Below are 11938 nucleotides of genomic sequence, written 5' to 3'. Positions count from 1 at the left end.
AACAATTACACGACGCAAGATACCATCCTAATATGACAAGCTTACCGCTGTAAAAAGAATGACAACAGGCAGAATTAGAGCTTCAGTTCAACAAAAAAGTAGGGTTTCTAAGCTAAGCCGCGCTGATCTACAGGATTTAGGTCTAAAACCCACTTTGAAGACGGTTGGCTTTTAATTGTTTTGCTAAGTACCACTATGTCAATACTCTAAATAGTTCGACATTCGGATTCCGGGAGCTTATTTCGTTGGTGTAGTGTATATCGGAAACTGCAATGAGTTATGACATGCCTTCGATCCTAGCCTGCGTAGCAAGCGTTCCTTTTCGACAAAAAGAGCTTCGAAAAGATTTTCCGCAAACTGACCGCGCGGAAGTTGGGGCAAGAGACTGATACTTTCGCGCGGCCAGTTTACAGAAAATCGGTTCGAAGCTCTTCTGTCGAACAGGAACGCTTGCTACGCAGGCTACTTCGATCCGGGTTTAACTCTTTGCCTCGCCTACTCTGAATCTTCTCTGAATGCTTAAAATGTTTGTTTCTTTGAAGAAGATTGTACGTCGTGCAAGTTGAATAAAAAGGGGAAATGTCAGTTTGCATGATAGCCACGAGTACAGTGTTGACCGATTTTCAGCGCCTCCGCCGTAGTGCCTAGGCCCCTTGCGCCTGGTATTCGCGTGTAACCATTTGTGCAAACCCATAGAGAAACCTGCCTGCCTATCAGCGCCGACGTCAGCGCCTTCAATTCTCCGATTTCTTTCCAAATGAAAAAATTCTATTGGAAAACTACTGATAATCTTTATCGGCTGTAAAATTCTTCAAGCGCTTCGCTTTCTTTTAGTTGCTAGGCAACGTACCTTTTTGCGCAAAAGCGCAAACAAAATCCAGTCAAGCGTGGTCTAGTTACTTTGCGAGCTAACATCTTTTTACTTAGAAATTGTGCAAGACAGCAAAAAGTCCAGAAAGTCCTGGTTTCACCAAAAAGATACAAAAGAAACTTCGTCGGCTTTGAAATAACTTGACATAAAATTTGATTTTTGTGAGATTAACATTTTTTCAAAAGTGTTAGTTAATTTGCGCAATTGTCGACAAAAGATTTCAACAAATTGAAGTTTGTCCTGGACAAATCTAGATTGCCTCGAGTATCAGTGTGTAAGACGAGAAAATGCGTTTTGCCATTACCAGTGATCGACTCATAAGTATCGATCTTGGATTCTAAGACTTTTCAGGGCAGATATGCCAACATTATCTTCAAATCTTGTTCCATCTTCTTTGGTTTTGCATTGCCGATGTGATGTCATAACATGCTGGATGACTAAAGGATGCCGCGTATTATGCGAGGCGCAGCAAACGCGCAAATTCGTTTAAAGGTCGACACAGAGTGCCGACTGTCACGGCTAAATTATCAATGTACAATCAAGTCTTTGCTATAAATGATGACGCCAACCTTAGCGTTGAAATGATAACCTTTTGATCATGATTTACTAACAGTTGTTTCACTAAACATATGTCAAAAACAGGAAAACATAGAGACTCAAAAACTCTGGATTTTCTCCGTGTCACAACCACGGATTCATCAAAATGAACGCTGCGTGGACTTCTTTAGGGTAATGCACGTACCATACGTGCTCTTGAAACAGTTGTTACCAAACGCGGAAAAGGCCAAATTGGTTCAAGACATCTCCACAAGGATTCTAACAAACCCGCCGCAGTTTTTCTTTACTGCAAATGAGAACTCAGTGATGATTAAAGGGGAAGAGCACCTGAATTTCTCCAACGAAATCCCGTGCACTGATAGTAAGACTTAAAAATCCTTTTTATTTTCGTGATGCAACCGCGGTCTACGAAAGAAATGCTTCTATAGAATACTCCAGAGACAGAATTCACTATACTACAGATACATATGACCTGGACGACGCATAGCGATTACACATGTCGTATGATCACTAGCTTAGTAAGTTATTACTAAGGCCACCGTACCATTTTCTCAAAGGATTGAAGGGCCTGACTTCTTTCCACAAGGGTAGTACAGGCGAGCTAAGTTTTCAATATTGGAACTACTTCTGTGCTTTGTTTAGCTCGAGGGAGGATCATTAAAAAGGAATTTCCCATCATCAACCAAACGCCAACGAAGATGCTTAATATACTAATTCAACTTACCTCGGCTTTTTCGCAGAGATTTCCAGTCACATATGAAGAGGCACTTGTTGCTATGATCAGAACTGAAAGATAAGTAGGTATATAATCTGTTCAGTGATACAAAGAAAACAGCATGCAAGTGTGAAAGAGCAATGTGATAGCACCCATGATTTACTAACCCAGCACTTCCAGGTAGATCGGCATTCTTCAAAGATGAACTGGGCAAATTCTTGGTTTCTTCAAGAGCTCTTTATTACAAACCTGTCGTAACCCCGAAAGCCTCGTCGTAATTAAGCCTGTAAAATTCGGTTTGGTATTAATCAAGGCTTTCAAGTGCAAATCAAATGAGATTGCGAAACTAAAGCTAATAACCTCCACTGTCCTGGCCTCCAATAGCTGGCACCTCTTTTGTTAAAAGGACAAAGGTTTTTCGGAATGTGTTTGGCCGTTACCATGATCAACGGTTCTCCAGGGAAAACAACAGCACTTTAGTTGTTAGGCAATCTTTCAAGTTTACGATCAATATGTTTACCTCATAACTTCTTTGTTGAGTGGCGATTGTCATATTTTGATGGTAACTATATGATCAATCTTTTCAGAGCGCTTGAATGTCGTACAAACAACGTCTTCACTTGGAAACGACCACATAATCAAAACTGTGATTGAGACCTTCGGGCTCTGTTTCAACATTTCTATACTAACTTTAAAGTATTTTCACTTGCAAAGTTCCACAGTTTTCCTTTAAAGTCTTCGCCTTTAAAAGTTTTGATGCTGTGGTAAGGCCCGGTCAAACTTTAATACTGGATTGTAATTAGGACTTCACGAAGACAGAAACGCATGCTTTACAAAATTTGCAGTTCTCAAATAGTCGGAGAAAAATCAGTCATTGAACTTGTCAATGAAGAGACTTTTTTGTCGTAAAGTTCGCCGTTATTTAAGTATTCAATGAATCATAAAAAATGCGCCGTGTGGATTGAATTGCATTGTGTAACTCGTTTGTCCCATTAATCCTAAGGTATTGACGTTCAAGGCTTATCTTTATCCTCTTAGCAAGCATTTCAACGTGATCTAAGTGAGTAATCTTTTGTTTCTACCCTTATCGCGATGTCATGAAGAATGTGTCATGCGTAATGTAGGCGACGAATGACGCTGTAACAAGAACGCTGCGTCACAAAACAACAAAGCAGCTGCAGTGAGAAAAAATGGCCCTCTAAGCAATGCAAGAGCGGGTTTTACTGACAATTGGTATATTTTTTGCCGTCCTCTGCCAAAGAAGAAGAGTAGGGGTGTTAAGCCTTGCTGATAAAGACGGTATTGTTTTCTTGCTAATTAAAATATCCTTTTTCAAAAGGAAAACTCCTTGCGTGAAAACGCGCAGAAATGCCCAGATTTGTAGAAAAACCAGTTTCTTATGCAACATGGGGGGTCCAAGTTTTGGGTTACTATCAAATATTGAGAAGTTTAGACAAAAGTGAGGACGAAAGCCACAAGGACATGTGCGTGGACTTCACTTGCTATTGATATAAAAAGGAAAGGAACGGTATTTAAGTGTCTAGTCGTACCAGCGCTGGAGCACTAATTGGGAACACTGTAAACTGAAATTAACAATTAACTCAAATCAAGTCAAATGTTCGGTTTTTCAGGAGAGGGGAAAACCAAAATACACGGAGAAAAGCCTCTCGGTGCAGAGTAGTGAACCAACAAACTCAGCTCACATATTCGCGATTCGCTCTGACGAAGGGCTAACGCTCGAAACGTCAGCTTTTAGAATCTCTGTACGGTGGCCAATTTACATTATCAACTCCGTTGATAAAACCAAATTTCAGCCCACATATGACGTTGGGAATCGAACCCGGGCCACATTGGTGGGAAGCGAGTGCTCTCGCCACTTCGCCATCCCTCTAATCAAACGTGTACCATGCATTGGTAAACTGTTTATTATTGTCCAGAAATTTTGATTAATTTGGTCTGAATGCCCTTGAAATAAATTTATTATAGAGAGAAATACTATTGACAATATACTATTTATAATGCACAAAGTCTACTAAGCGGTGACGTAAACGCAAAAGACAATTGCAATTGCTTTTGTACGGGATCTTTGAAATTTTGAGCATTTCTTCCTTCCTCTCTGTGAATCTGCAACGTGGAATAGAGAACGGCAAACCTTAGCTTTTCACCGCATCTCCAAATTCAGTTCGCGTGTAGTTCTCAGTACTACTTTTGAACGGCGGGTTATAGACGAAAAGGCGAAGTCACCCTCGCACTTATCTGGAGCGTTTACTATTTGTCAACAAAAACCGAAAATTCCGGTTGGAAACTCAAATGGTACAGCTCATTCCACCGGAAAGTTTCTGGAAAAGATGGAAATCCTCAGAGGTATTCCTCTTTTCCCGTTCCAACCGAAATGACCGGAAAAATCCTGTACCATTTGTAAACTCCCACTCGACCCGGTGCACTTCGTTCTCTTTTCCCGCCATTCGACGCTGCAGATGCAGCCGCCATTTGTTTTCTTCTAGCAGCGAGAGTCTCGGGCTTGGCGAAACGTCACACCGGCCGAAAAATCCTGTACCATTACGAGCATTCCATTCCAACCGGATTTTCCGTGCAAATGGCAAACGCCCATGGACAATTTAAACAATTATCTCCCTTTCCAGCAGTTCAAATAAATTCCTTTTTTTCACTCATCGAGTCCTTTCGATTCCGGCACGCGAACTCTTGAGGAGCTGGAGGAGCAATGCATTGGCATCGCAGAGGTCATGGGTTCGAATCCCGTTGAAGCCACCTGAATCTTTCAAGTGTCTATATATTTTTATAAAATAATTAGGATAGTACACGCACTCTCATTGGTCAATAGCTGTGTTTAGATGAGAGTTTGGAAACACGGCTGACATCACACGAATTTTGATTGGTTATGTAGTCAGACGCGCGTTTTGATTGGCTGGTAGGAAATATAAGCTTACTTTAAGAGAATCTGTTTCAATCAAGAAGTAAAAAAAACAGTATTTTCCTTCATTTGTCGAAATATCTTTGAGGAATATTTTATAAAAGCAATAGAGGACTTTTTTCTGTGTCTCCAAGTAGTCTCATCTAAACACTCGGGAAAGTTGGGAGAATTCGAGACAGTTATGCAAGCCTCGACTGCGTCTCGGGTTTGCATACATGTAACTCTCTCGAATTCTCCCAGCTCCCCCTTGTGTTTAGATGAGGCTATGGAAACACGGAAAACGTCATCTAATGCTTAAATAGAGACAATTGCTAAATTTTTAACATAAGTGCGAGGATCTCTTCACTTTTTGTTTTTAGTGACCTTGCTTTGTAGATCTAGGATGACGATATAATATTTTTCTCTAAATAAAGTGAGTTCAGACCCACTGGATCAAGTTTCTATACAGTTGATAAACAATTTACCAGCGGTACACGTAACGTCTACTTAGCAGCTAAGTCCACACACACTCTTCCATATTAAAGATTACGTTCTGGTGACTTTCGCCCACACGTGTAAATTACAGCATTCAGCGTTACAACTTACAGGTAGACAGAGAGCCTACAACGTTCAGCGAGGTAAATGAGGTAACTGGAGATTTTTAGATGAATTTGGTAAGTCCGAAGATTTTAAAAACCGTTAGAGCTACAAAATCTGTAAAACAATGCTTTTTATTGGCGCATTTATGGAACTTGAGGCACTTTTTAAAATGCAATTTCAGGTCCAAGAAAGGGACTTTATGACCTCATGGCTCATGAACAGCAGTTTTTCCATTCAATTGTGTGTCCCAGAATGCTGTTGTAGTAATTTCCGAAAAAAAAATGGCGGAGGCGGGGCCGACGCCTACAGAGAGCTACTTTTCTCAGTCTTTAATGAAGGCGGCCCTTTTTAACTTGTAAGGATCTTTAACTTTGATGATTTGTGTTCACATTTTGTGGTTACGATAAAATTGAGATTTTTAGAACTTTTTCGGAGATTATAAGGCTAGATCTTTAGGCGATTTTTCGGGATTATTGTAGTTAAGCCCAAATTTCTAAATCGCGCTAATCTGGAAACTCTTGCTTTGATAAAAACGCAGCATTTCCCGAGCTCTTCGAGTCTCACTTTAATCTACAACCTCGAGAACTCGAATAACCAAGTCATCTGGCTCTAGTTTTGTTGTCTCCTTATCATGAATGTTTACCCTTTTTTTCCAAGAACTGAAGATGATCTGCAGTCACAAACGGAGCGGTCAGAAAACTATAGCTCCAACTATGTTTATTTTAATTACAACTTCAATGAAAGAGTTCCCTCTACTAATGTAAAAACTTATACAAGGAGAAAAGAAAAAAAAACAATTAGGGAACAAATTTCAAAACTTTCAAATCAACCCGGTAATTGTACATACACATGCAGTCCGGGGTGGAGGTACTTCATATAAACAACCTTCTCAAAATGGCAACGCGGAATCTATTTTTATCCATAAAATAACATTGGTATGAATAGGTTCGCAACAGGAAATATATTCCTGTATCGCTCAACATTACTTCGGACATCTCCTGACAATAATTATTCACAAAAATTATATATTCTTATTAAAGACAACGTTTCGGTGTCCTCATGACACCATCATCAGGTCAAATATAATATTTTACCATAGTTAATAGAGTGGACTGGTTTGGAAGCTCGGCAAACATCAGAGGAGCAAACAAAGATACCAAGATTTAGGTCGGAAAGTCCACGACCGTGCACAATCTTTTGTTTTGCGCTCATACACTATTCATGAATTACGTAACCAACACGTTTCTATTGGCTTGTTCCTCAGTACGGAGTAAACAACTATTGTGTTTTGTGCACGGTCAAGGCCAAAAAAGAGAACAAAAACCTACAACAAAGAAATTTGTCGTGTTGCATAACCATTCCCCTCTATTAACTATGATTTTACAGATAACTCGAATATTAATGTTGTCTTTAATAAGTATGTTTCTGTCCGTAATTTTTATCATCAAATCCATTACATTATCATGTTTGATAGGAACTATAAATTCACCACTTTTATGGGATGAGAGTAAAGTTATCAAGGACTCGATGAATTGGTACATTTAGAGATAAGGACTCCAATTTAACAAAAACTGCACTTCTCATCATAGCATTTGTTATGAGCACGACTTTAAAACTCGGTGTAAGCTTTCAATTCGTGTTTTGGGTGACTCGTATTTTAAATTTCAAACATGCGCTTTTTGATGGTGAGAGGTGGCGCAAGAACGTGTGAGCTAAAGTTCCAATGTGCCCCTCACAAAGGAAATCCTCATTTCTCAATTACCAAAGAGGGGCATAACGGTACTTTATCGGAAAGACCAATGTCAAAGTATTCGCATTTACGTTTAAACGCCACACTAGGCCCAATACATAATATTTCTAGTTTAAGAAATAAAATTTTATGTTAGAGACAAGTTGATGAGCCCGGAGAGTCATGCACACGAAAGTTTATACTTGACTTGCATGTTACGTCACTACTGTCACACTGATCTAAAAATATATTAGAGAGATTTTAGCATCAGGTTTACGTGATCCGGAAAACGTCGGCTTGCCGTCTCACGTTTCACGTAAAATAGAGAGAATCTCCGCGTGACCCACAGCATTTCAAGTACTTTTTTAATAGTTACTAAAAAGCAAAAACAAAAACTCGGAGTCTTTGCAAACAATGTTTGTAGAAAAAGACGCTATATAAAATAAAAATCCTTACCCGTCAAATTTTGAGAGTTTCGATGAAGCTGTTTTGTCGGTCAACAGCGAGTCAACGCGAGTTCATCAAGAAAATTGCGGCAAGGAGTCAGTTTTGAACTCTAAAACCATGAAAGCTAATTTTTCCTCCCTTGATATACCGGAAAATGGCTTTTGGGTACTTTTTTCCCTCAAACAACTTATGTAGAAGAAAAACGAGACGAAAATTTCACGTAGAGACGGCAAGCGGCAGCCGGCAAAAGCAGAAAATGGCGGGAAAATCATGGTCACGTGGTCACTTTTGCCGTTCACGTTTCAAGTAAACGTGATGCTAAATCTCTTTATAGGGAAGATATCGTTGACGATATCGTTGATCTCTTTATAGGAAAGATATCGTTGACGATATCGTTGATCTCTTTATAGGGAAGATATCGTTGACGATATCGTTGATCTCTTTATAGGGAAGATATCGTTGACGTCACCCATCGTCATTAAGGTGCCAACCAGAGCCCAACGTAACTGGCTGTCAAAGCAAAAAGTCTTTTGTTCCTGTGGTTGGCAAATTTGAATAACAAAAGCGATGTTTGTAAACAGGTATCTTCCCTATAGTCTATCAACGCGTGACGGTGATCTGGGGCGTAACAATGTTATTACTCCCTTTATTGCACTAATTATTGCAACGGCAACTTTCTTTACCACGTAAGTATTGACTTGTCCGCGGGTACATTCGTCCAGTTAATTTCTTATCCACCCACTGTCACATAAAAATTGGTAATGGATACTCCAAAATAAGGTAAGACACTTTGGGACACATACACAGGTGTAACATTTGGTGACGTGGAAATACATGACAAGATCAGGGTTAAGCCGCTTTGGCAGATAAACAACGCTCTGTTTAGCCAGAGAATAACTGCTGGGTTAGGCACTTATCTCTAGTGATAGGTCTAAGCGCCGACTCGAAATGGTTAGCTTTCCGCAAAATTGTTCTGGTGACACCATATTCAAACTTAGTAAAACTTTAGTAAGATCGTTTGTTACCTTATATCGTTTGGTACCTTATATACACACAACTAAGTGTCTCGACTTTTTTGAAGTATACATTCTAGCCACAACTCATAAATATTTGCATGTAGAAATCTGCTCGCGAGGACGAGGTTCTAGAGAGTGAAAACGAAACTTCGGACTTGTGGAGACCTTTAGTTATATTCGACATTTAAACGCTGAATGTATTGTCACCCAGGTAAACAATTTCCTGTCTTGGAATAGCAGAGATAAAACATGATCATTCTTCTAATATTGTCGTAAAATTTTGAAATCCCAATATTACGTGGGTTTGCTGAGATTTCAGTATCCATATCTGATTGGCTATCTTAAGAGCTCCGTAATTGGTGTAAGAATCTAGCCGATAAATAAACAGATACAGAAAACTTCTGTAAATTTTCAGCATATGTGAAGACGATATTTGGAACCCGTTGCCTAGACGGACTGTTGTTCAGTACCTCTGAGAAGCGGTCTAATCATGAAATTAAAGGCGATCTCAAGACTTTGCCATATATTAAATATACCAAAACTAGTCTATTTACAATTCTATGTTAAAACGTTCATAAATATTTTAAACGATACTGTATTTGTGGCGTTCAATAGGCCATTTCTGGGTTCATGCCTGCCTCCTCTTCAAAGCGAGTTTAAGTGCGAAGTTTTTCTTATGAATATTAGTTTTCATTCATATGTAAAGTAGAACTAATCACCATCACAAAAACTTCGCACTTAGACTCGCTTTGAAGAGGACACGGACACGAACTCGGAAATGACCTATTGCAAATATGTTAAGAAAATGCGCAACTGTGTTGTATCACTTCAACGCAAATGTGCGCATTTCGATTTAGCACGAATGAACCTAATATGCTTTATCAAAGGTACGAATGTTTCGTTGAGTTTGCGTTTGCGTGTAAATGTGAATCGGTTCACAATTCTTTTGCGAACGCAAAACAGGCAATTATTTGCACCTTCCTCTCTGCAATGAGGTCAACAACGGCCCTTCCCCATTTCAGTGCAACAGGGAACTCGCCGCAAATGATACACAGTTGCTAAAGTTTACTCTCTGCCTCTTCATCGGACGCCAGATCGCTGTGTACTTCACTGTATAACTGACTTGTTAGTCTCTGCATCTCTTCATGCGCATCACGAAGCTCCTGAAAGAATTAAAATTTTGGGATTCAAACCAACCACATAAAGGATACTCCGCGACGCTTTTTACGAAAAGGCCCAACCTTTCGCTTCAACCGACTTAAACGTAACACAGTTTGGTAAACGTGAACGGCTTTTGCCGATGAAGGAAGATGGACTGAATTACAATGAAGCGTGCAATGGTATATTGTATCACTAGCAAATACCTTATTTGCATTCATGTTGGGAGCGGCGCTTTTTAACCCTTTCATTCCCCTAACTAGTACCATAGATTTCTTTGCAGGGTACTCATGAGAATTTGGTGTTTTATCAAGATCACACCTGTGAGTCATTCTCAATATCTGTCTGACTGACATTTCATTGAAATTGTGAGGAGAATTTACATGCTGATCGCTCCTGGGAATCAAAGGGTTAATGCTCGACTTGAACGAAATCCAACTCACGGAGTCACCAATGATAGTGCGGTTTTCAATTGAGTGTCGAAAGTAACTAGCGAATTGATTTGGTTTTTCATTACTTCACTCAGTGACTGGTTCAAAGTTTTCGCCCCACTTTTTCAACCAATCAGAAGTGAAACCAAAACCAACCGCTTTGTGCCGGCTACGTGTAATTACTTCGAGTTTTGATTGGTTTACTGTATTGTCGCCGTCCCTTTTGATTGGCCAAAGTAATTACTTTGGTTTTGGTTTTACGACACTCGATTAAAACTCGCTCTACACTTAGATGAGTAATTACATACTCTTCCACAAACAAATACACAGCCACAAACGAATCGCGGACCGAAACAATGACAAATTCACTTACCTGTCTAGTGAACTTCCTGGTAAAAAAAGGGATAAAGTATCTAGCATCCAGTCGCGTGAAACCTTTCAGCGCTTTCCTACTGCTTATTCTCCACTCATCATCGGTGAGTTGGTCAGCATCTACAGCTTTACCCTGTCGAGTAGGGAGAGCTTTACTTTACCTTGTGATTCTACCCTCAACGGGACGATTTTCAAAGGGGTGTCATTAGATTGAAATCTAAATAAACGGATGTATCACAGGGGCAAGCATTGAACAAAACCAATCAAATCAAGACGCAGTGCAAGGTCATTTAGCAGGTATAAATTAAGGCCGAAAATTCGACTGCAATGTTTTCCCCAGTCGCCATGTGCAAACCTAAATGCACTCAAACTCCAAAGAAAAAAAAACTACTTTCGTGAATAATTAACACTGGGTTATTCCATGTGCACGCGATGGCTATGAGATGGCTATAAACAGTCTCATATCCAACAAGCCCGAATGGAATCATTGTTTCGTTAAATATTCGTTAAAGGAACACCTCCAACTGACAGGAATTGCGTGCAGTTGAAAACCGTATGAAAATCCAGCCACAGCTGAAATTTATCCAATCAGATCGCTACAATAAGCAATGTGAATTCCCATCATTCAGTAACAAAAAACGAACGGGTGAAAAGCCTGTCGATGGACCTTTAAATTCTGAACGCTTGGACACTTGAAAGTTAAAGCCAATCAGTTTCCAGCTTGGAAAAGCTTGACGCAATCAGTTTCCATATTAGGTCATACGGGTATATGAGTTGATAACCGAGGTTGAGTGAACCAATCAGAAAGCTAGAAAAGCAATACCCGAGATCGAAAATGTAATAATATTAATTATTCAAGTTTTGAATTTTTTTTGGCGTTCTGACTGGCTCGTTCAATCTCGGTTATCAGCTCATATGACGCATGTCCTTATACTGAAACTGATTGCACCGGTCGTTTCATAAAACTGGAACAGTCCGGAGTTAAAGCCGCGGCTACACGAGGGATTTTTGTCTCGCAACCGGTGATGCGTTTTTTTTCAGATTTTGTCGCGTCGCCTGCGCGCAAGGGTGGCTACACAGTAACACTTGTGACAAATTTTGAAGACAAATTGAAGGCCGCGCGAATCGCA

At 39.9% G+C, this 11938-nt stretch overlaps 1 protein-coding gene across 1 annotated transcript in view; it reads right to left on the bottom strand.

Moving 5' to 3' along the window:
- Positions 1 to 6353: 6353 nt before the first annotated feature.
- LOC138019120 (sodium/hydrogen exchanger 8-like) overlaps positions 6354 to 11938 on the bottom strand; it is a 27620-nt gene continuing 22035 nt past the window's right edge. Inside the window, exons 16-17 of the mRNA XM_068865792.1 lie at positions 10810 to 10941; positions 6354 to 10010 (exon numbers count right to left, since the gene is read on the bottom strand). Of these exons, the coding sequence (XP_068721893.1) occupies positions 9906 to 10010; positions 10810 to 10941 (237 nt within the window). The 3' untranslated portion in view covers positions 6354 to 9905. The remainder of the gene's footprint in view (positions 10011 to 10809; positions 10942 to 11938) is intronic.

Source organism: Montipora capricornis, chromosome 10 (genome assembly GCF_036669925.1).
Source record: "Montipora capricornis isolate CH-2021 chromosome 10, ASM3666992v2, whole genome shotgun sequence".
NCBI classification, from domain to species: Eukaryota; Metazoa; Cnidaria; class Anthozoa; order Scleractinia; family Acroporidae; genus Montipora; species Montipora capricornis.
The sequence above is the reverse complement of the archived record's forward strand: the minus strand, read 5'-3'. Positions and strand labels throughout refer to the sequence as shown.